At 36.9% G+C, this 26,480-nt stretch overlaps 2 protein-coding genes across 3 annotated transcripts in view; both read right to left on the bottom strand.

The window, feature by feature from the left end:
* Nucleotides 1-26,480, bottom strand: part of GLRA3 (glycine receptor alpha 3) — a 174,146-nt gene that overhangs the window by 110,369 nt on the left and 37,297 nt on the right. For both annotated transcript variants that reach the window (XM_043487336.1, XM_043487337.1), the window contains exon 3: nt 12,069-12,136. In XM_043487336.1, coding sequence (XP_043343271.1) covers nt 12,069-12,136 — 68 coding nt within the window. The remainder of the gene's footprint in view (nt 1-12,068; nt 12,137-26,480) is intronic.
* On the bottom strand, nt 16,777-18,493 carry LOC122453349 (aurora kinase A and ninein-interacting protein-like). Its single transcript, XM_043487338.1, has one exon. It carries the CDS (start codon nt 18,441-18,443, stop codon nt 17,508-17,510), a length of 936 nt encoding a protein of 311 aa, XP_043343273.1. The 5' UTR covers nt 18,444-18,493; the 3' UTR covers nt 16,777-17,507.

Below are 26,480 nucleotides of genomic sequence, written 5' to 3'. Positions count from 1 at the left end.
ACAATATTGTGGCACAACTGGACAATTGTATTCTTTTTGATATTCTTTATAAGAAAAATTTACCTGGGTGAATAGGATATGTAGACTGTCTTTTTTGGGGATACAGTAATTATAAGGATGGTTTGTAGATGACTACACTAGGCAGAGATTTATTCCTCTTTCTATGGGGTCACCAGGATGTGTAACCTTCATGATACCTATCTTTCTGCAACCTCCCCCATAAACATGGCCTATTTCTGATTCATGCTTATAAATGAGAGTTCAGAACACATTCATGCTGCCAGTCACTGGTTACTCATGCTTGAAATTAAAAATCTTTCAGACCAATGCCACTGCTGTATCTGTTGAGGCTTTACCCATTTCTCAAAGTAAGAAAAATAAGGCAGTGAAGATAAGATATTAACAGATACATTGTGAAAAAGATAGCAGGATGCTTTCAGGTTATTCTTAAAGTAAGTTAAATAGCATTTATCTAATTATATGTTATATTCACATTATTAACTTTGAGATTTAATTAGACAGAACTAGTCACTGAACACTATTATGGCACTCATTAAATAACTTCTTTTACAATAACTGAATTGTTTGGCAAAAAAATTAGAGGACCCTTGACTCATTTGGGGAAAGGTTACAAAAAAACAGGAAAAAATGGACTTTTCAAATTATACACACTTCATTCCTAGTATCAAAGAAAACATTACTGTGAAACCTAGTTGATACCTGAAATAATTGCATCCTGATATTTTTTATTTTGAAACATTACTCTTCAATTACCATAAGCACTATATGGTAGCTTTTATTTCTTATCATAGAGAACTTCTCACACTGTATTTTAGCATTCTTACTGAATTTATCTATCAATACAGCTAAAAACATCCATTTTGAGGAAAGATTATAAAATTCCATGGGAACATGTGAATTAAAAAGTCAAGTTCATTTGGGCAGTAAGAGCCAGCATTATGTACAATAGTTACTTAGCTCCTGTTTTAGAAACTTTAGCACCAATTTAAGATGGTGACCAGGACTCAGACTGTAAAAACAGATCATACTGAAAAAACAGTAAAAAAAAAATAAAATAAAATAAAAATTATCCACTTGTGTTAAGTACACAATAGCAAAGTTCTCTTTTTAGAAACAATACTTCTGGTTAGCCTATATATGTATATACAAGATATATATATATATATATATATATATATATATATATATATATATATATATATATATATATATACACACACACATAAATATATGGGGCTTCACTGGTGGCTCAGATGGTAAAGAATCAGCCTACTAAGTGGGAGACCTGGATTCGATCCCTGGTCAGGAAGATCCCCTGGAGAAGGGAATGCTATCCATTTCAGTATTCTTGCCTGTAAAACCCCACTGACAGAGGAACCTGAAGGGCATAGTTCATGGGATCGCAAAGAGTCAGACACGACGGAATGACTAACATACACACACACACACACACACACACACACACACACACAAATATATATCCATTTATATGTGTACATATATATATTCAACAAAATATATCTAAGAGCTACTTTGTGCTAAGATTAATCTAGTTATTAATGATATAATGATTAATTTATCAGAGTGGACTGTGCTCCATGTAGCCTATAATCAACAACAAAAATTTTAATGCCCATAGATTTAAACAAAATATTAAAAAGGAAAAGATGAATAAAACTTAAAAGTAAATTGGATAAAATATAGGATGTCAATGAAGTCAATTTGATAATCAGAAGAAGGAATTAAATAACTTTCTAACAGAGACAAAGTAGCATTTAAGCAATCATCATTGTAGTGTGTGAATAAATATTCTTTGTGTAAGTGGTTGAGTTATTTGTACTGAAGGAATCTAAAATGGATTGATATGAAATTACACCTTATTTGGGACTCATGAATTCCTTGTAACGTATTTACTAATGATAATTTTTAAAGACAGGAAATATGCAGCACAGAAATAAAAAGAGAGACTCTGATGGAGAGAATGAGGTTTCACAGAAGGAACAAATGGAGGAATAAAATTTGAGTAGTATTATTCTTAGAAGATTAACATTAATCATAGATTCAGAAAGTAGTGAAAAGGCCTTAAATTCAGTTCAGTTGCTCAGTTGTGTCCAATTCTTTATGACCCCATGAACTGCAGCACGCCAGGCCTCCCAGTCCATCACCAACTCCGGAGTCCATCAAAACCCATGTCCGTCGAGTCGGTGATGCCATCCAACCATATCATCTTCTGTTGTCCTCTTCTCCTCCTGCCCTCAATCTTTCCCAGCATCAGGGTCTTTTCAAATGAGTCAGCTCTTCACATGAGGTGGCCAAAGTATTGGAGTTTCAGCTTCAGCATCAGTCTTTCCAATGAATACTCAGGACTGATTTCCTTTAGGATGGACTGGTTGGATACCTTGCTGTCCAAGGGACTCTCAAGAGTCTTCTCCAACACTACAGTTCAAAAGCATCAATTCTTAGGTTCTCAGCTTTCTTTATAGTCCAACTTTCACATCCATACATGACTGCTAGAAAAACCATAGCCTTGACTAGACAGACCTTTGTTGACAAAATAATGTCTCTGCTTTTTAATATGCTGTCTAGGTTGGTCATAACTTCCCTTTCAAGGAGTAAGCGTCTTCTAATTTCATGGCCGCAATCACCATCTGCAGTGATTTTTGGAGCCCAAAATAATAAAGTCAGCCACTATTTCCACTGTTTCCCCATCTAGTGATGGGACTGTGTGCCATGATCTTAATTTTCTGAATGGTGAACTTTAAGCCAACTTTTTCACTCTCCTCTTTCACTTTCATCAAAAGGCTCTTTAGTTCTTTTTCACTTTCTGCCATAAGGGTGGTGTCATCTGCATATCTGAGGTTATTGATATTTCTCCCAGCAATCTTGATTTCCAGCTTGTGCTTCTTCCAGCCCAACGTTTCTCATGATGTACTCTGCATATAAGTTAAATAAGCAGGGTGACAATATACAACCTTGACATACTCCTTTCCCCATTTGGAACTAGTCTGTTGTTCCATATCCAGTTCTAACTGTTGTTTCCTGACCTGCATACAGGTTTCTCAAGATGCAGGTCAGGTGGTCTGTTATTCCCATCTCTTTCAGATTTTCCAGTTTATTGTGATCCACACAGTCAAAGGCTTTTGCATAGTAAATAAAGCAGAAACAGATGTTATTCTGGGACTCTCTTGCTTTTTTGATGATCAAACAGATGTTGGCAATTTGATCTCTGGTTCCTCTGCCTTTTCTAAAACCAGCTTGAACATCTGGAAGTTCATGGTTCACGTATTGCTAAAGCCTGGCTTGGAGAATTTTGAGCATTACATTGCTAGTGTGTGAGATGAGTGCAATTGTGCTGTAGTTTGAACATTCTTTGGCATTACCTTTCTTTGGGATTGGAATGAAAATTGGCCTTTTCCAGTCCTGTGGCCACTGCTGAGTTTTCCAAATTTGCTGGCATATTAAGTGCAGCACTTTCACAGCATCATCTTTTAGAATTTGAAATAACTCAATTGGAATTCCATCGCCTCCACTAGCTTTGTTCATAGTGATGCTTCCTAAGGCCCACCTGACTTCATATTTCGGGATGTCCGGCTCTAAGTTAGTGTGAGTGATCATACCTTCATGATTATCTGGGTCATGAAGATCTTTTTTATACAGTTCTTCCATGTATCCTTGCCACCTCTTCTTAATATTTTCTGCTTCTGTTAGGTCCATACCATTTCTGTCCTTTATTGAGCCCATCTTTGCATGAAATGTTCCCTTATTATCTCTAATTTTCTTGAAGAGATCTCTAGTCTTTCACATTCTATTGTTTTCCTCTATTTCTTAGCATTGATTGCTAAGAAAGGCTTTCTTGTCGCTCCTTGCTATTCTTTGGAACTCTGCATTCAAATGGGTATATCTTTCCTTTTCTCCTTTGCTTTTCACTTCTCTTCTTTTCACAGCTGTTTGTAAGCCCTCCTCAGACAACCATTTTGCTTTTTTGCCTTTCTTTTCCATGGGCATGGTCTTGATCCCTGTCTCCTGTACAATGTCATGAACCTCTGTCCATAGTTCATCAGGCACTCTGTCTATCAGATCTAGTCCCTTAAAATCTATTTCTCACTTCCCCTGTAATAGTCATAAGGGATTTGATTTAGGTCATACCTGAATGGTCTAACGGTTTTCCCCACTTTCTTCTATTTATGTCTGAATTTGGCAATAAGGAGTTCATGATCTGAGCCACAGTCCACTTCCAGTTTTGTTTTTGCTGACTGTATAGAGCTTCTCTATCTTTGGATGCAAAGGATATAATCAATCTGATTTCAGTGTTGACCATCTGGTGATATCCATGTGTAGAGTCTTCTCCTGTGTTGTTGGAAGAGGGTGTTTTCTATGACCAGTGTGTTCTCTTGGCAGAACTCTGTTAGCCTTTGCCCTGCTTCATTCTGTACTCCAAGGCAAAATTTGCCTGTTACTCCAGGTGTTTCTTGACTTCCTACTTTTGTGTTCCAGTCCCCTATAATGAAAAGGACATCTTTTTTGAATGTTAGTTCTAAAAGGTCTTGTAGGTCTTCATAGAACTGTTGAACTTCAGCTTCTTCAGCATTACTGGTTGGGGCATAGGCTTGGATTACCGTGATATTGAATGGTTTGCCTTGAAAACGAACAGAGATCATTCTGTCGTTTTTGAGACTGCATCCAAGTACTGCATTTCGGACTCTTTTGTTGACCATGATGGCTACTCCATTTCTTCTAAGGGATTCCTGCCCACACTAGTAGATATAATGGTCATCTGAGTTAAATTCACCCATTCCAGTCCATCTTAGTTCGCTGACTCCTAGAATGTCAATGTTCACTCTTGCCATCTCCTGTTTGACCACTTCCAATTTGCCTTGATTCATGGACCTAACAATCCAGGTTCCTATGCAATATTGCTCTTTATAACATCGAGTCTTGCTTCTATCACCAGTCCCACCCACAACTGAGTGATGTTTTTGCTTTGGCTCCATCCCTTCATTCTTTCTGGAGTTATTTCTCAACTGATCTCCAGTAGCATATTGGGCACGTACTGACCTGGGGAATTCATCTTTCAATGTCCTATCTTTTTGCCTTTTCATACAGTTCATGGGGTTCTCAAGCCAAGAATACTGAAGTGGTTTGCCATTCCCTTCTGCAGTGGACCACATTCTGTCAGACCTCTCCACCATGACCTGTCCATCTTGGGTGGCCCCACATGGCATGGCTTAATTTCACTGAGTTAGACAAGGCTGTGATCTGTGTGATCAGATTGGCTAGTTGTCAATACAATAGAAAAAATAAATAGTCCAATATTTGTTCAAAGAATGAAATCTGTCATTTAAAATCTTTCAACAAATAAAATGACTAACTCAGAAAGCATTATTGTTAAATTTTACCAAATACTTCTAGAAGAAATAACACTGGTTTTACACAAACTATTTATCTGTCATTTAAAATCTTTCAACAAATAAAATTACTAACTCAGAAAGCATTATTGTTAAATTTTACCAAATACTTCTAGAAGAAATAACACTGGTTTTACACAAACTATTTCACAGAGTAGAAGAAGGAATACTTCCTAACTGTCTGAAACATAGCATAATATTTTTACCACACTGTGCTCTTGGCACTGTAGAAAAAAGAAATTCATAGTTCAATATCTTAAACCTGATATTAGAAAATTAAATCAAGTAAACTACAAAAGGATAATTGTGATCAAGTAGGATTTAACCAAGGAATACAAGATGATTTACTCTTCGAAAATCAATTAATTTATTTGTATATAGTCCATAATATTAACAGAATAAAAGAGAGAAGGCAATCATTTAAAAATGAATGTTGAGATACTACTGAAGAAAATTCAGTGCCTCTTCACAGTTAAAGAAAAAAACCTCAGCATCCAATTAATGGGAAAAAACTTCCTCAGTGTGATAAAGATCATTTAGGAGAAACCTAAAATTAATACTATTCTTCATTGTGAAATATTGTATGCTAACTAACTGGTATCAAAAAAAAGACAAGGTGGCTAATCTTCATCCATTTTTTTAGCATCATACATAAATTGTGAATTAGTACAGTAAGATAAGAGGAAAAATGGAGAGGAGATGAGTAGGAAAGGAGAAGGATAGAAAAAGTATGCGAAATTTAAAGCATAAAAATTGGAAGGGAAGATGTGCAAATAAAAGGTGAGTTTGGGAGGTATTAAATATTGAGTCTAATTTAACATATAAAATAAAAACAATATGACATTGATAAGCATAGACACATTGATCATTGGCACAGAACTGAGAACTTTGAAACAGACTCATTCAACTTAGGAACATATATGACAGATGTATAGTTATGGATTATTGGAAAGAATTACTCAATTGTGAAGTAAATGAAAATTAATGCTTCCTGCACATCATACACACACATAGAACTGCACAAAATTCCAGGTGAATTCAAACCTAGATAGGAAAAGCAAAGCATTTTTAGGAGAAAATATAAGAAGATATCTTTGTGAACTTAGGTGAGAGAAGAATTTGTTAAGATAAAGAAACACAAGCCAGTAAGTAAAACAAGGTTACATTTTGTAAACAAAAATTAAAATTATTTATACATCCAAAGACATCATAAACACATTGAAAAGAGCAGAATTGGTATTTGTATGCATGCAACTGACAAAGTATTCTTTCACCTTTGGAATAATGCATGTACGTGTGTGGGTGGGCTGGAGGTTACATTTGTGTGTATACAATAAAAGCAAATCAATATAAATTGGGAAACAATGCATAGAGGCATTTTGCACAAAGAACACCAAAGTGACTCCAAAACACTCAAGAAAAATGCATAATCTCACTCTTAATCAAGGAAGTATATGATAAGAAACAAGTAAATCACAAGTGGGTAAATACTAGCTGTGGGAAACATAAAACAAGAAATCTCATAAATCTGCTAGTAGGTATTTCAGACTGGCCAATTTGGAAAGCAGTGTCTGAACCAAGTGATTTTATGCCTGAGAATATCAACTTGGGCCAAATTATTCCAATTCCGGGTATATACTGTGTAGAAGAGGGCTTTCCAGGTGGCTCAGTGGTAAAGAATCTGCCTGCCAATGCAGGAGACACAGGTTCAACCCCTGGGTGGGGAAGATCCCCTGAAGAAGGAAATGGCAACCCACTCCAGTATTCTCACCTGGGAAATCCTGTGGACAGAGGAGCCTGGCGGGCTACAGTCCATGGGGTCACGAAGAGTCGGACACAACCAAGTGACTGAGTGCACACACACTCACACACACCACTCACACATACCCCTACAGAATAGCCTACGTATGTATATTGGGAGATAACGCGCAATAATTTTCAAGGCACAGTTTTTTATAGAAGCAAAACATTACAAACAACCGAAAAGTCCAACAAATGTAGAACAGATAACTACATTATGGAATATTTGCTCAAATGAAAGTGAAAGATAAGCCTAAAAACAAGGCTTATCTCAAAAAATATACATTTGAACCAAAAAAATCAAGTTATATGTGAGTACTACAGTATGACAATCCTATTGACATTTTCAGTCATGCAGAATGAATTTTAATATTAAATTCAGGAACAAAGCTTTCTTTGGGAAGGTAGAGAAATGCGCTTTGGGCAAGAGTTCATAGTCAATTTCAATTTGTATTTGTAATGTTTAGTTTCTTAAGATGGTGACAGTTGCATAAGCATTATGTTATTATTAATAGCTCTGCAAAAAGTGCATAACTTTATTTGATAAAAATATACTTAGAAAAAAAGACAGTGTAGGAGTTTTAAAGATTCCATTAAGAACATGTAAATGACACTATCAATTTTTTATGCCATATTAGCTTAGATTTCTCTGGGGAATCTAATGATCCAGTGATTTGAAGTAACACCTACATCTGCAGGATTACTGTTGCAACTAAAATGTGAACCTATAATTTGTGTGGAAAATGGAAAAAGCATACAGTCCAACCATTCTGTGAGATCACAGCAGACCCTCAGACACTCTCACCCATCCCACCATACATCTCCGTAGACAGGCATCTGAAAAAGCATTATACCAAACATCTCACCTTTTTTGTTTTTATTTTGTGAAATTAATTTATTCTATGGGCTCTGGTGAAAAGCCACAGTTCACTGAGTAAATATTGACTTAAGGCACACAGCAGAGCAATTCTCTCTCCAACATATGTGTGGCAAGATGGAGAGCCATCTGTTTGCTGAAGGCAGGAGGTTATGCCAATACATCTACTTTGAAATACTATGCTATATACACACCCAAACTGCTGCAGAGGTATATATGAGGCTTTTTTTTTAAAAAAAAAAAGCCCAACTTACAAACGCTGTCATCCTGGCATATAATCCTTATGCACAACTCACCACAGATTTACAGGAGTATGCTTACCAAGAAGCACTTAATGCAGAGATGTTAAGCTTCACCTCATCATAACAATAAAAACAATTACTGTAAATACAGAATAAATTATTATTTGGGGAACTGAAAAAAAAAACAATTATGAGCTCCTCTTGCCACCCCATTTAAAAATCAGGATAAATGCACCTCTCTCATCAAGGCCATGCTGTAAAACAGAAGGGTGACTCATGATAGCAAACAAGTTATATTTTTAATTTAATCTTTTTAAGAACTGTGGTTTCTGACAATTGTTAAATCATTACCTGCCAAAGAAGAAAATGAATTTGGTAGAATAGAGGCTGAACAAATCCTTAGAGAATCTCATTACACATAATGACATCTGACTCTGAAAAAAGTGAAAGTTCCTCAGTCGTGTCCGACTCTGTGACCCATGGACTATACAGTCTATGGAATTCTCCAAGCCAGAATACTGGAGTGGGTAGCCTTTCCCTCCTCCAGGGATCTTCACAATCCAGGGATCGAACCCAGGTCTCCCGTATTACAGAGGATTCTTTACCAGCTGAGCCACCAGGGCTCTAACATAAGAGAAGTAAGGAACTTCAGTATTTCCACTACATACATAGAAAAATTTCAATGATTTTATCTCAAGAATAATAAAATTGTACTCAAGTGAGAATGACTGGTAATGTATTATTTAGACTAATCAACATCGGGAAAGGATGAGTTTCATAGTTAAAAGAAGTTTGAACTCATGCTATTGGGAAGAAATGCACATAAATATTAAGAAAAACAAAGTTGGTGCAAGAAGTAAATGCAAAATAAGTTAAAGATTTGAATTAACTTAATTTTCAAAAAAATGGCTAAATAAGCAGAATATCAGCTAGAGAAATTTTCTCAAAAATCAAATCATTACCTCAAATGGACTAATGTTTATTCTTAAATGGGGAGAGATACAATAGGTTAGAGACTAGATCAGTAGAGGGAGCGTTATCTAGTTGGTTGGTAAAAACACTGAGCATGGTTAAGGCCTTTGTTAAGCAAAGACAAGATTGGGAAAATTATTTAGCTTTATTTTAGATATGAATTCTCAGATGCAAAGATATCTGTTAACAATTATAGGTCATTTGAAATTCCGTCCTCTCAATGTAACACATTGTCTTAGTTGAATTCAGTTATTTATTGTAAGAACAAAAGAAAAGTATATTTGTATAAAAAATGTGAATGTTAAAAAAAAAAAAGTGAATGTTGAGTAAATGTATGAACGACTTTGTAAAAATAAGTTAACTTAATATTATGGCAAGTAAAACAATGGAATAAAGTTTAGTTGCAAATCAGTGATGTTGTAAATGATGCATATAATACATCAAAGTAATTAAGTGTAGCAAAATATTTTAAGATTTTAAAGTAAACGATATAACAACAAGTTCTAATTTCTCTCTATGCCTGTATAGACAGACACCATATTTCAGATACTATATTTAAAACCATTAATTTAAAAAAAAAACTGAATCTGATTACGTGGATAAAAATAATGTCACATATTTAGGGGTCTTGGAGACTAAAAGGAAAGATACTAAGGTGGACTTAATTAATTTTATAATATTTTACCTCTAGGGTGTTTCATTAGTATTCACTGATGCTGCTCGTAACTGGAGAAGAAGATGATAGATGCTAAAAATGATTTGAAAGTGATACGTTATGATAGAGGATGAAAGAATGGACAGGATTTCTACATTGGAGAAGGGAAATAAAACTGAGTGTCCCTGAGAAGGTGTATCTGTAATACTTTTCAAGCTTTGGGTATAGTAGTATTCTGCAAAGAAATCTGTTTAAAATTATTAAGGGTAAGAAGTTTAGTAGGTACAGTCATCCTATGAAGTTTGTGTTATAACCACTTGGTGGTAGACTGATGAATAATGTCACAAAAAGCAGAGACCTTCAGGAACATGACAGTTTTTGAGGTTTTAATGAGGAAATCTGGCCATGTTCTCTCTTTTTTCCAAATCCCTTACTCCATCCCACAAAAACAAATCAGGCTAGAAACCTTTCCAACTATTGCTGTTGAAACTGTTTCACTGAAGTGATCTTGCAAAAGAGAAAGTATAAACATATGTCCAGGCTTTCAGGATGACACAGTGTTGTATAATAGCAATTAAAATGAGAAAGTTGCCAGGGCTAGAAGTATAATTTGGGAAGTCTAGTTAGAAAAAAATTCAGTAGAGTTTCCTTTATCTATGAATATGATTTGAATGGGGTATGGACAAATACAGGATTATAAATCAGGGCCATATATTCAACAAGAATCCATAATAGGTCAACTTCTGAAACGGGATTATAGTGACTTCTGGATCAAACTTGCACCAGAACCACAGTATTCTTATACAAGCAAATAATATAATTTTCTCTGTGTTTACACATATGTACATACCTAAGTGTTAACTTACATAGTCCAATGAGGAAAATTCTATGCAATTTCCCCAAAATGAGTTCAGTTCTTTTCCAGTGATACTTTTATTGTAATTACACTGTATTGAGTTTTAATAGAACCACAGAGATGCTGGTAAATGACTAAATGTATACATGAGCAAAACAGCATTTTAAAAAGTGGTGCCTGAATAAAATCTCTTCCTGTTGAGAAAGATCTTCTATGTACACATATATACACACATGTGCACACACACAACTCCACACAGCTCCCCATAAAATAATTTACATATTAGATTATTTTTCCTTAGAAAATTTGCTTCAAGTTATTCTGATACATGTAAAATAAGAATAATTCTTTTAATAATGGTTTTAGCTAATAAATCTAAGTTCTTCATATCATATTTTAGCTAAAAGCAACTCTGAAAATTAATTTGGATTACATTTGCTAAATTTAGGAATGAAGTATAACTCTAGGTAATTTAAGAAGCACAATACATAGTTTCAATTTTAAAAAATGTCCCTGATAATCTTAACAGATATTCAGTGATTCATGAGTCTATCTCTGCATTTTTATTTTCCCTAAAATGCACAATGAAAATATAGGACAAAGAAAAGATACAACATGATCTTTAGAGAAAGTTATAAAATCCAAAGCAGAATAAGTTGGGCTTGGAATGATAATTTGTTGGGCTTTAACAACTTGATTAAGTTCTCAATCACGCAGTAATGAAGTCTCAGTTCAGTGAGTTTAGTTAAATTAAAGCACACACCACAATTTGCAAAATATTTACGATATTTAAGCAGATACCACATTTATTTGGAAAAGTAATCAAAATATTTAAAATAACATTATAAGCACACTTAAGCATACAGAATAATTAAACATGACATTAGTTACTCCTATGCTTATTTCTGCTTATTAAAGAACATTGCAAATGAATAATTCATATGGTAAAATTTTAGTGTTTTTTTTAAATTTTAGTTTTAATGTGAGATCTAATAGTTACTGAAATGGGAGAGATCAATTGTGTTTTCACTTACTTTTATTCACTAATATACCATCTCTAAATGAAACATATTATCTGCCTTGATTGTAATTTAATTATACAATCAATTTTATCTTTTAAAATCTCATTATATGAATTTTAGCTTTACATTACATAAGATTAGCAGGAAAAAAATGACATGAACATGATTATAAATTACTCCAGTGTGCAATTCATTATAAAGTCAACAGGCCTACCTACCATGGTTGTCTCAGCAATAGAACCAAAGCTGTTTATGAATATGTTGCATGTGACGTTAACTGCAGGGCCTGAAAGAGAGATTAAAACAGAAGGGCTCATTGGATGCTTATCTAAAATATTTTCAAATAATTCCATGCATCTTATATGTCATTTTAAAAAAAGAATTCAAAGCATTTCATTATCTGGCTAAAAACTTTGTTATTAGGCTTGATATTATATAAGCCTTGTTATTAGGCTTGATAGCTATATAAATAAAAAACACTGAAATACTGTGTGATAGGCATTAAAATAATTCAGTTCATCTTGTCTCAGCAAGTCAGATAAAATCACAAAAACTGATACCTAATGCTAATTCTTTTGTTAGTTCACTTTCACATGAACATAGTTGAGTTCTCAATCAGCTGTGAGAGCTGGACTGTAAAGAAGGCAGAGCGCCGAAGAACTGATGCCTTCAAACTGTGGTACTGGAGAAGACTCCTGAGAGTCTCTTGGACAGCAAGGAGATCAAACCAGTCAATCTTAAGGGAAATTCACCCTGAATGCTAGTTGGAAGGACTGATGCTGAAGTTGAAACTCCAGTAGTTTATTCATTTGATATGAACAGCTGACTCACTGGAAAAGGCCCTGATGCTCGGAAAGATTAAGGGCAGAAGAAGAAGAGGGTGTCAGAGGATGAGATGGCTGGACGGCATCCCTGATGCAATGGACACGAACTTGGGCAAACTTTGTGAGATGGTGAGGGACAAAGAGGCCTGGCATGCTGCAGTTCATGGATTTACAAAGAATCAGACATGACTGGACGATACAACAACAATGTGGGACCTAGTTCCCTGACTAGGTATCAAACCTGGGCCCCCTGTAGTGAGAACATGCAGTCTTAGCCACTGGACCACCAGGAAAGTCCCCAGTTTTACATTATTATGACAAAGTAAATGGTATGCCAACTAACCGTATAATACACTATGATCACTGTTTCTTTTCTGCAAAACATGTTCCTGAAGTGGATAATTGTTTTATATATTTCATATAGTTTCTTCCATATGTGTCATCAGATTATCCACAAGTTCTGAAATGTCTAAACTTCCATATCAGACTCATCAGATATTCTGTTAACTCTCTCTTCCTTCAGGCTTACTCCATTCTAGATTTATTGTCCTGAAGCATAACAGTCATTCTTGCTCTCCCATCATCCTCTTATAGGAGATAATGGAAACTGAGAGACTCCATTTTAGGGGGCTCCAAAATCACTGCAAATGGTGACTGTAGTCAGGAAATTAAAAAACGATTGCTCCTTGGAAGAAAAGCTATGACCAACCTAGACAACATATTAAAAAGCAGGCAAAGGTCTTCTTTTATTTTGCTGACAAAGGTCCATCTAGTCACAGCTATGGTTTTTCCAGTAGTCTTGTATGGATGTGAGAGTTGGACTATAAAGAAATCTGAGTGCTGAAGAATTGATGTTTTTTGAACTGCAGTGTTGGAGAAGACTCTTGAGAGTCCCTTGGACTGCAAGGAGATCAAATCAGTCCATCCTAAAGGAGATCAGTCCTGAATATTCTTTGGAAGGACTCATGTTGAAGCTGAAACTCCAATACTTTGGCCACCTGATACAAAGAACTGACTGGGAGAGATACTGGGAAAGATTGAGGGCAGGAGGAGAAGGGGATGACAGAGGATGAGATGGTTGGATGGCTCAATGGACATGAGTTTGAGCAAGCTCCAGGAGTTGATAACGGACAGGGAAGCCTAGTGTGCTGCAGTCAATGGGGTCGCAAAGAGTCAGACATGACTGAGGGACTGAACTGACTAAAGAGAAGAAAAAGCACAGATATTTTATTCTATGGTTAATTTATCCCATCATAAGAGAAATATGAAGTCACAATTAATGGTTAGAAGATACATATATATAGTTATATATGTATATATGCATTTTACTTAATGTAAGTGGTGGTGAACTCTAAAATAAATACAGTTACAGTTAGTCACTCAGTCTGAGCTCTTTGCAACCCCATGGACTGCAGCACGCCAGGCCTCCCTGTTCATCACTAACTTCTGGAGCTTGCTCAAACTCATGTTCATTGAGGCAGTGATGCCATCCAACCATCTCATCCTCTGTCCTCCCCTTCTCCTCCCACCTTCAATCCTTCCCAGCATCAGGGTCTTTTCAAATGAGTCAGCTCTTCACATCAGGTGGCCAAAGTATTGGAGTTTCAGCTTCAGCATCAGTCCTTCCAATGAATATTCGGGACTGATTTTCTTTAAGATGGACTGGTTGGATCTCCTTGCAGTCCAAGGGACTCTTAAGAGTCCTCCAACACAGTTCAAAAGCATCAATTCTTCAGTGCTCAGATTTCTTTATAGTCCAACTCTCACATCCATACATGACTACTGGAAAAACCATAGCCTTGACTAGATGGACTTTTTGGCAAAGTAATGTCTCTGCTTTATGCACAGGCTGACTGAAATCTTGAAAAACTAAAAACCAATCTTTGATACTTTCTAAGTGTTAGTTGTTCAGTTGTGTCTGACTCTGCAACCCCGTGGATTGTAGCCTTCCAGGTTCCTCTGTCTATGGGAGTCTCCAAGCAAGAATACTGGAGTGGGTTGCCATTTCCTTCTCCAGGGGATCTTCCTGACCCAGGGATCAAACCTGCATTTCCTGCATTGAAGGCAGATTCTTTACCCTCTGAGCCACCAAGGAAGCTAAGTTATTCTCTTTTTCTCTTGAGAACTCTAAAACTCTGCTATTTTCCTTTGCTGGTGACAGCAATGTGAATCTGGGGGATACGCTTTTGCTTAAGATAAATTCTGTTGTGCTTTATTGACTCAAATCCATTGGAAGAGGGAAAACGCAAATGTTTTAGTATTGGGTTAATTCACCTTCCAATAAAATGCGACTTCAGGTACATTTATGTTGGGGAAACATGGCCCCAAATGTAACTGCTGCTACAGAACTGTCAGCTCAATCTGAGTGCAATCTCTTTGGCTGAAATTGGAATAAATAAAACAGTGGGAAGATGATTTTCTTATTTTAACTTAGCAAGGAACAGGCACTTTATTTATTTATTTGGTCTCATCCTCTAAATTAATTATTATGTATAAAATTGTGGGTAAAATTGGTGAAAAGCTGGATTAAAGTTGAAAATTCAGTGTAGGCTTTGGTAACCTGAAGTTGATAAAGTCTGTTCTGATGCATTCCTTGGGACCAGGCGCTGTTCGGTACGACCTAATGACTCCAGAAAAATTCTGCAAGGAACAGTATTAAGCACTGTGCTGGAAGGAGGGCTCCTGGGGTGCACTTGTTTTCTCTCTAAAATAGCACGTTTCCACAGAAGAGCCATGGTCACTTGTAGGAGAAGTGGCTACTGAGGACCGCTCCTAACGGTTGGGAGCATGATGACTCACATCGAATGAACAAGACTCTAGGTCTTGCTTCTGCAACATGCCTCCCACCAGATGCAATATAATCTTCCTAACAACAGAAAGGCAACCTGGCTTCAAAAGCTCAGTTTGATGTGTAGTAAAGTAAATCCCAGTGCTTTCATGTCTAAGCTTTATTGTCCAATCCAGCAGTTATCAGACGTGTTCCTCGCCTGGTTATTGGTACAAACAAAAGAGCAGATCTGGTTTCTATTTTACTGCTTATCTGTTATGTGTTCTCTTCTTCAGCAGAAAGAAAGGTAAAGGGATTCAGACACCAAATCTTTTTTTTTTTCCATTTATTTTTATTGGTTGGCGGCTAATTACTTTACAATATTGTAGTGGTTTTTGCCATACCTTGACATGAATCAGCCATGGATTTACATGTATTCCCCATCCAAATCCCCCCTCCCACCTCCCTCTCCACCCGATTCCTCTGGGTCTTCCCAGTGCACCAGCCCCGAGCACTTGTCTCATGCATCCAACCTGGGCTGGTGATCTGTTTCACCCTAGACAATATACATGTTTCGATGCTGTTCTCTTGAAACATCCCACCCTTGCCTTCTCCCACAGAGTCCAAAAGTTCGTTCTGTACATCTGTGTCTCTTTTTCTGTTTTGCATATAGGGTTATCGTTACCATCTTTCTAAATTCCATATATATGTGTTAGTATACTGTAATGTCTTTATCTTTCTGGCTTACTTCACTCTGTATAATGGGCTCCAGTTTCATCCATCTCATTAGAACTGATTCAAATGAATTCTTTTTAATGGCTGAGTAATATTCCATGGTGTATATGTACCACAGCTTCCTTATCCATTCATCTGCTGATGGGCATCTAGGTTGCTTCCATGTCCTGGCTATTATAAACAGTGCTGCGATGAACATTGGGGTGCACACAGACACCAAATCTTAATTTCAAAAATAGAGCATTCATTAGAAAGATATACATATATATATATATATATATATATATATATCCACATGATATGTATATATGCATATATCTGAAATACATATCCATAATAGAATTAATTTTTTTATTTATTTATTTTCTTTTTTTTTTTTGAATCAGTTCTAATGAGATGGATGAAACTGGAGCCCATTATACAGAGTGAAGTAAGCTAGAAAGATAAAGAACATTACAGCATACTAACACATATATATGGAATTTAGAAAGATGGTAATGATAACCCTATATGCAAAACAGAAAAAGAGACACAGAAGTACAGAACAGACTTTTGTTTTTTGTTTTTTCTGGTTTTTTTTTTTTTTTGTAAACAGTCATTTATTTGGATTCATAGTTTTACAAAGGGAGTTCTCTCCCACCTTGTAGTAGAAGAATGATACAGTCACGTTTAGTTCATTATAAGTCAGCCCTTTTCAGGGAGATGTTTAAACATATATAACCTTAAAATGCTGTAAATTTACCACAAAAATAAAATAACAAAAGTACCTAATCATTCTACTTCTCTGTCTATCCTCCCTGCCCCTGTATGCCTGGGTCTGGGAGAATTGCCTAACATCACTCAAAAAAGTGTCAAGAATAATGGTGACAAGCTTAGGTTGAGTGGGTAAGATTACAGCCAAAGATTAGAAAAACACACATCCATAAGCAGCAGCTTCCAAATCAGAAGCATCTGTAAGGGCAAAGAGGTGCCTCTGTGCAGGCTGCATAGCAAGCTCTAGTGGAGGGATGAGTACCTGCCCTGCCCCTTCAGTGCTCACCACAACTCATGCAGGGAATTCACCAGCCACCTCATCCTCAGGGCAAGACATGAAGCCAATCACACTATCTCAACAAGTGGTACCACCTGCTTTACTGACACAAAGAAAATGCTCAATAACTACAGCCTCATCCCACTCCTCCCTCCTACCAAAGATCATTCTCCTGAATGACTTTTCTAAAACAAAGATCTTACATTCCCCTACTCAAACATACTCACCCCCTGCAGATGCTTTCTTACATGTCATTTCTAGGTACTTTTAGAAACAAACACCCAAACCCTCACAAAGACATTTAGGCTTGGTGCCTGATAACTTGATTACCTTCAGAGTCCTGGGTAAAGAGCGAATCAGGCTGCAGATTGAACTGGGTGGTCCTGTCCTGGCACTGAGCCCAAGGGCTATTAGGGACCTGCCCATAGCCCTGATTTTGGTCATTGGTTACATCTCGGAAAGGAGCTCTAGAGTTGTGGGCAATGACCCGCTGGCCCTGAGAATCCTCAGTGAAAAGCTGACTCCAGGAGTCCTTGTCATTCCTTTCACTGTCCCAGGAAAACTCAGGAATAGGACAAGGGCTTTGTTTCACTGCCTTTGTGTTTGCTTCACTCCGGGAATCCTTGTATGTTTGAAGGACAGGGGCCTGCCTGTTTCTTTTGGCAGACACATCTTCCAAGTTACTCTTATCCAAGAGCTGATGGCCCTTGTGCCCAGTTTTACTGTGTCTCTCCACACTCTGATAATTATTTTTCTTAGATCCATGAAGCCATTCCCTTTCACAGGAAGAATCCTCTCCCTCCTTTTGGTCCAGCAAGCAAGAACTCTCCAGGTCCTGGGTGAAGGTGCTGGCCAGTGAGGCCTTACTCTCTCCAGCACAGATTGAGGTATCAGGCCGGAACAAAGACAGCACAGTCAAGCATGGGGTTTCTATTCCATGGTGGCAAGAAGCCTTGAGAGACTGAGGAGAAAGTCCAGCTTCCTGGATGTCTGCAGGGGTTGAAGTGACTAAAGGGGGTGCCATGAAGTCATCCGCCAGGCCCTGGGTCAGATGTTCCAACTGGGTTGCGTCTTCCTTAGACTCTTTGTTGGTCTGAATTTCTGAATGAGATGAAACACTCCTCTGGTCAGCACCATTTATTTGTCTTTCCTGCGCTTTCCGCCTCTTCAGCGCCACGGCGTCCAGCCACACGCCGCAGGCCTCCTCCTCCTCCTTCTCCGGGCCTCTGCGCCTCATGGCCGCTGAGAAGACCAAGCCAACAGGATACCCGCTGGAAGCTCGAGCCACTTCACGCAACCGCCATCAGAGACTCGGCAGACGTTCGAATCTCCCCGCCAACGCTGGGGGCGGAGCTACGCCACGACCTCCCCGGCGCAGGCACCGCCCTCAGCGTCAGCTCCGCCCCGGCCCAAGCCCAGAACAGACTTTTGAACTCTGTGGGAGAAGGTGAGGGTGGGATGTTTCGAAAGAAGAGCATGTACATTATCTATAGTGAAATAGATCACCAGCCCAGGTGGGATGCATGAGACAGGTGCTCGGGCCTGGTGCACTGGGAAGACCCAGAGGAATCGGGTGGAGAGGGAGGTGGGAGGGGGGATCGGGATGGGGAATACATGTAACTCCATGGCTGATTCATGTCAATGTATGACAAAACCCACTGAAATGTTGTGAAGTAATTAGCCTCCAACTAATTAAAAGAAAACATAATAGAATTAATTTTTTTAATTTTAAAAATATATTATGAAGCAATGTGAAAAAATGTCTATTGTTTCCAAAGATAGTCTTGGGCTAGATCATAGAATTCCTACAAAGTAAAATCACAGTATTTTGTAATTTACTTCATGAACATGATGGAGTCATTACAAGATTCTTTATCATGAGAATGAAGTAAACCAATACAACATGGTGAATGGTTGAATGGATAGCAAAAGCTTAGAGACAGAAAAAAACAGATTTATTGTAACTGTTCAGATGGGAAATAGAATGGCCCTGACCAAGGACAGTGACGGTGGAGATAGGTTACCAGGAACAAGATAGATACACTACCATAATATTTATAAAGCAGTATATTCTGCATGTTAAGCTTCTGGTCCATGTCAGATCAGGGCAGGTCATGGAGAAGTCTTTTTACCTTCATTATTAATATATATTGGAAGGACTGATGCTGAAACTGAAACTCCAGTCCTTTGGCCATCTGATGCTATGAACTGACTCACTGGAAAAGACCCTAATTCTGGGAAAGATTGAAGGCAGGAGGAGAAGGGAAAAACAGAGGATGAGATGGTTTGATGGCGTCACCAACTAGATGGACATGAGTTTGCACAAGCTCCGGGAGTTGATGAAGGACGGAGAAGCCTGGTGTGCCCCAGTCCATGGGGTCACAAAGAGTTGGACACAACTGAGCAATTGAACTGAACTGACCTGATTATATATACAGTATTAAAAAGTTGTGTAGAAAATGATGCTCAGAGAAGACTGTAGATCTTCTATTGCCATTACAGAGATCACCTGTTTAGCAGTCGTTTGGTCAATGTGCTACTTCTGTGCCAAAGCAAAAGCTATTACATCCATCTGATATACCTCTATGTTTAGCAACAGAACAAATAACTGCTATAGGATCTATATGGCAAGTTGTGCTTTAAAATTGTTCACTGCATTAGCCATCATTGGCCTGAAAAGCAAATTACAGTAGCTGCAGACGTTTTCAGCAGCATTTTTTCTTTTAGATGTTTCTTAAATAGAATGTGGCTTTTAAGTTCAGAGGTGGACCAAGGCAAAATGGCAAAGTACAATGCAAAGCCTTGGCAGTTACCTTATTGTCATTCATGTTGGGGAAGAATTGTTCACCAGGCAGATACAGAGTAAACAAATAGACAAAAAAACAATACAAGTGTTCATGAAAATGACTCTAAACATTTTTAATGTTGCATTAAAGCCTCACCCTTATTAAAGATACAAGAATGCAATCGAAAGATTAAACTTTTTAAAAATCTGTTTAGATTTTGTTTTTATGTTTAGATTTGTTTTTATTATATATATATATATATAGTAGCCATGTCATGAGGAAAGATACTTTATTTTGATTGACAAAAGCATATTTGATGACTTTAAATCCATATTTTCAATTATGTTTCAGATACTAGAAAAAAGGTTTGAAAAGGATGGCCTAAAAATAGGGTCCAGTTTATCCTTCCCTTTACCTTTCCTTCCTGAAAAACGTAGCCGAAAGCCCTTCACTTGGGCAGTGTACAATAGGCTTCAAGCTGGGGATGGCTGCAGGAGTGTGGTCAACTAGAGCAGGGTGAGAAGGATTTCACAGCACCAGCACCGGGTGTTGAAGCCTGAGTGAGGCAGCCAGGTGTGGGATTTTAGAACCAGAGAAGGGTGAGGAGCATGTCCACATGGGGGCATCCTGGCAAGGGGAGTGACAGTCTGATCAGGAGTCAGGCAGGAGAGGGAGTCGCAACAGACAAAGGAGATTCATTAAGTATTGATCAAACATGTAATTATATTAAAGATAATGGGAGCCAAGACTTCCCAGGTGGTCCGGCGGCTAATGCTCCATGCTCCCAATGTAGGGGGCCCAGGTTTAATCCCTGGTCAGGGAACTAGGTCTCACAAACCACAACTAAGAGTCCACATGCCGCAACCAAGATCCAGTGCATTCAAATAAAGAAAGAAAGAAAATAATGGGAGCCTTACTGTCAAATGAAGGAGTTAAAACATGGAAATTCAGAAACTAGAATAAATGTAGGGTAGTATAGCTATCAGGGACAACTCATGGTTTTCAAAAGATAGAGATATAAATACATAGATGTAAATTAATATGTATGTATATGAATACTTACATGTATATGTGTATATATAGAGACACATTCTATCAGGAATCCACTTAGCCAGTTAATAAAAATTAACATCATCAGTCACGGTAAAAATTTACAAGGTCCACAATCTAAGAAGGTGCAATTAGAACATAGCATCATTTCTGTGATACTCCTATCAAGATGCATTATCTAAACTGAATCATGAGGAAACATTGGACTATTGCAAATTGAGAAACATTCTGTTAAATAAAGGAATAATATTTTCTAAATGCCAAGATCATGACAAAGGAAGGAGGGTCTGTTCTGCCTAAAGAAGACAATGAGAAATGATCCATGAAACATAAGACGTGATTCTAAACTGGATTCTTTTGCTATGAAGCCATTATTTAGATAACTGATAAAATCTGAATGGGAGCTCTAAATTAGATGGTGGCAATATATCCCCTAGAGAAGGAAATGGCAAGCCACTCCAGTATCCTTACCTGGGAAATCCCATGGATAGAGGAGCCTGGCGGGCTACAGTCCAAGGGGTCTCAAAGAGTCAGACACGACTGAGCACAACATATCCATGCTAATTTGCTTGTTTCGGTGATGAGACTGCGGCTATCTAAGATAATATTCTTATCTGTATGATACATCCAACTATTGGGGCATCAGGTCAACAACTTACTTTCAAGTGGTTTGGGGAAAAAATAGTCTGTGCTAAGCTGTACTTGAAAATCTTCTGTTAGTCTGAGATTGTTTTAAAACAAAAAAGAGAAATAACCACTACAGAGAGAATATATTAAAGAATAATCAAACAAAATCTAAAAACTTATGGTGCAGAGTTTAAATCTGTGACTCAGGTGTTTGTCTACAATTTTAGAAAGATTTATTATTAGGAATTTTTCTTGTTAAAATGACCTTGCATGATATAAAAATGCAAATAGAAAATACAGCTTTTTTTAAAAAAACTTAATTTTATTCAAGAAAAGTAGTGTCTGGATGGATAGGAATAATTAAAATGGATAAACAGATTCTAAAACTTTCCCTGAAAAAAAAATGGGCAGAAATGAGTATTGGGTACATATACCACTCTGGGGATAGAATGTGTTATAGCAGAATAGACTATATGAAAATTGGATTTATGAAATGGGGTAAAAGGATTAATAGAGAGGGATATCACAGATGAAAAGACAGCAAACACAAAGACATAGTGAAGGCAAACAATGTTATTCCTGGATAAAGGGAATGGTCGCTGGAAACAATAAAAAACTTAACACAAATGTGGTAAATGTACAGGAGGAATACACAAACAGGTGACTGCTGGCAGTCCTTTCTGCCTGGATCCAAATTAGATTTAAGGTTATAAAGACCAACTGAGGACCTAAACAATAGAGTCAAAGAGAAGAAATAAAATCTAGAAAAAGCTAGCAAAATAGTCTGGTGAAATAATATTTTATTGCCTATGGATGTACTTTTATTTGCTGTTTGATTGCTTTTTATCTGTTAAACTGGCTTCTAGTTTCAAATGACTCCTGGAAGCTTCTATTTCAAGACGGAAGATTGAGCATGGTTGTCTTACTTTCCGAGGACATAAAAATGATATTAGTGAATAAAACTGAGACTAGACATATCACACCAAAGAGAATGACAGGAAAGTCAGAATTGGTTTAATGATATAAAATATAGAAGGCAGAAGAAAATAGTTGATACATGAAACAGAGAAAAGCCTAAATAAGTGATGATTAGTACAACATGAAGAAGGAAGCTAACGTGCTAAGAGGCACAAAATTCAGTCACCATTAACAGGAAAGGAGGTGGGGCATTAGATGGATAGCAGAGGCCATGGATACCTGTTCCAAAAAGCTCCCTGCTGCCATCCATTGTCCCCTAGAGTAGGGCTGGCCTGTGGTTTCCATGGGTTTGAAGGATGCACTTTTCTTTTCTTTTTGCAGACATAATTTATGAAGGTGATTCGAAATAATATGAGTCTGTAAGCAATGCTAACTTTTTAAGTGTTTTCTTTTTCCAGCTTTATTGAGATAAAATTGACATACAACATTGTATAAGCTTAAAATGCATTAATACGATGTGTTGATTTAGTACACTTATATACTGCAATAAGATTATGACTTTAGCATTAGCTAGCACCTCCATCATGTCACGTACTTACTATTTCATTTTGTGGTAAGAACATTTAAGATCTACTCTATTAGCAAATAGTAAAGATGAACTTGGGCTTCCCTTGTGGCTCAGTTGGTAAAGAATCTGCCTGCAGTGTGGGAGATCTGGGTTCGATTCCTGGGTTGGAAAGATCCCCTGGAGAAGGGAAAGGCTACCCACTCCAGTATTCTGGCCTGGAGAATTCCATGGACTGTATAGTCCATGGGGTCGCAAAGAGTCAGACACAGCTAAGCGACTTTCACTTCACTTCATGTCATAGATGAACTTATTTGCAAAACAGAAAACATATGGACACCAAGGGGGATTGTGGAGGTGAGATGAACTGGGAGATTGGGACTGACTTATATACACTACTGATACTATGCATAAAATAGATAATTAATGAGAACCTAATGTATAGTAGAGGGAACTCTACTCGGCATTCTGTGGTATACTACAGGGAAGGAAATCCAAGGAAGAGGGGATATTCTTACACAGACAGCTGATTTACTTTGCTGTACAGTAGAAACTAACACACCATTGTAAAGCAACTATACTTCAAAAAAAATTTATTAATAAATTAAAATGTACTTCAGAAAAAAATTTTTAAGTATATAATACAGAACTATTAACTATAACCTCAAGGTTATGCATTAGATTCCCAGAATTTATTCAACTTCTGTTTGCAAAAAATAAATAAATAAATAAAAATGATTGGGGAAAAAAGAGTTCCTGACAGTACCTCAAAACTAAAGTCATCTCTATTCTGGCATTTGGAGAACCCCAGACCAAAGCCTAGCAACTCAGCCCTCACCTAAAGCAAAGCTGTGCCCAGGGCAGAACCATCTCTGTCACATGTCCTTTTCCCAAGAAAGATAGCACAAAACCACCTCCTTCCACACACACAGAGCAGATAGAACATGTATCAGCACCCAGTCTAATGGACTTGGTCCCTCCTAAACTACAGAGCATTTCTATTACATGCAAGAAAACTAACAACTGAAAGATAGTGAACAAGATGAATAAATATTGCTCCTGCAGGAAGAAAAATCATTGGCCCAAAAAAAGTCAAACAGACGAGGTGGAATGCAAGAATGGAGGCATCCAATTAGCAGTCTAGTTAGTGCAAAGAACTGGTCATAACACCTTCTTTGTAAGGGGCCTAAAAAGCCATCAGAGATTAAACAGATGCTCACTGCAAATTACCAATTTTCCTTCTGGAGTGTTTGCCTCTAAGAAGTAGAATTGTGCCGAAGAACTGTTGAAGCTGTTCATCACTAATATTTTTGGACAATTTAGTTTTTACCAAGTTCAGGTACATGATATTTACTACTGTCATAAAACAACAAACAGATAAACATATAAAGTAGCACGTGCCTAGCAACCTGGAGCACCAGCTTTCTGCAGTTTGTGTGGCTTCTGCCTGATAAATTGTGCCTCTTCCATTCCATTCTATTTCCTAAATAGAAAGTTCTAAAGGAAACATTTCAAATTCCAGGAAAGAAGTACTAGCATCTACCTATTATTTTTTTTTTCAAATTGGAAATAACTGCTTCTATAAACATCACTTCTTCGGCCTAAGACCAAATTTTTTAAATGATTTGTACAAAATTCTGATTTCTTTTGAATGATTAACTAATTTAGTGAGATATGGAGCTTTATTTGCCAATTCTTTTTTAGCAGACTCCAAGATTATTTCTAAACCCAATTATAGTTATTAAACACATTCTTTATAATAGTTCAAAATCATTATATTTAATAGGACTAAAACATAACAGATTTCATACTCCAATTATGGTAAAGGCACAGAGTCTTTCTTAGAGAAACTTGATTCTCAGAAAGGTTTAAGATAAATTATGACTATTCTGGAGGGGAAGAGAATAGTTGATTAACGCGTGGAAGGGAAAAAAATAATAATCTCAGTAAGTTAGACATCTAAGTGTTTTAATGTCTTTAAACATTTATTTTTATAAATAGCTAACATTTATATTTAATTATTTACTAAGATAATTTTCAATGGAAGAGACCATTCTATCTGTGCTCAGGACCAATTTAAAGTAAATTAAGAGAATTATTTATTTCTACTTTTGTATAATGCATTTTAATAATATTTAAAATATTTAATCTCAAGCAAATCAAATTTTTTAAAATGTACTATATTTTAGAGAAATTACACAAAATCATACAAATAAGTATCACAATTTTGTTTAAAGAAAAATGTCTACATCTACAGTTTTTATAAGTTAGTAGTATATAAAAGAGAAAATACAAAGTTATGTTTTAATGAAGTCACCTTAAATATTTTTTAAGAATTGTCCTCCACATTGGAGAACAATTCCGCAACATAGATTCTACTTTAATGCAAATGTACTTGTGAAAACAACCACAAATTTGAAACCAGTATTCCAGAAATAAATTTTATAATAATGTATTTGAGACTGAAATAATTAAGATTATTGTTGGCAAAGTAATGTCTCTGCTTTTTAAAATGCTGTCTAGGTTGGTCATAACTTTCCTTCCAATGAACAAGCGTCTTTTAATTTCATGGCTGCAATCACCATCAGCAGTGATTTTGGAGCCCAAAAAAATAAAGTCAGCCACTGTTTCCACTCTTTCCCCGTCTATTTGCCATGAAGTGATGGGACTGGATGATATGATCTTAGTTTTCTGAGTGTTGAACTTTAAGCCAACTTTTTCACTCTCCTCTTTCACTTTCTTTTTTTTTCTTTTTGACATTTTATTTTATTTTTTTTCATTTATTTTTATTAGTTAGAGGCTAATTACTTTACAATATTGTAGCGGGTTTTGCCATACATTGACATGAATCAGCCATGGATTTACATGTGTTCCCCATCCCGATCCCCCCTCCCACCCCACCCCCCATCTGATCCCTCTGGGTTTCCCCATTGCACCAGCCACAAGCACTTGTCTCATGCATCCAACCTGGGCTGGTGATCTTTTTCACCCTTGATAGTGTACTTGTTTCAATGCTATTCTCTCAGAACTTCCCACCCTCGCCTTCTCCCACAGAGTCATAAGTTCATTCTGTACATCTGTGTCTCTTTTTCTGTTTTGCATATAGGGTTATCATTACCATCTTTTTAAATTCCATATATATGCGTTAGTATACTGTACTGGTCTTTATCTTTCTGGCTTACTTCACTCTGTATAATGGGCTCCAGTTTCATCCATCTCATTAGAACTGACTCAAATGAATTCTTTTTAATGGCTGAGTAATATTCCATGGTGTAAATGTACCACAGATTCCTTATCCATTCATCTGCTGATGGGCATCTAGGTTGCT

This window comes from Cervus canadensis, chromosome 14, assembly GCF_019320065.1.
Source record: "Cervus canadensis isolate Bull #8, Minnesota chromosome 14, ASM1932006v1, whole genome shotgun sequence".
In the NCBI taxonomy this organism is placed as follows: Eukaryota; Metazoa; Chordata; class Mammalia; order Artiodactyla; family Cervidae; genus Cervus; species Cervus canadensis.
This window is presented reverse-complemented; position numbering and strand designations above follow the sequence as displayed.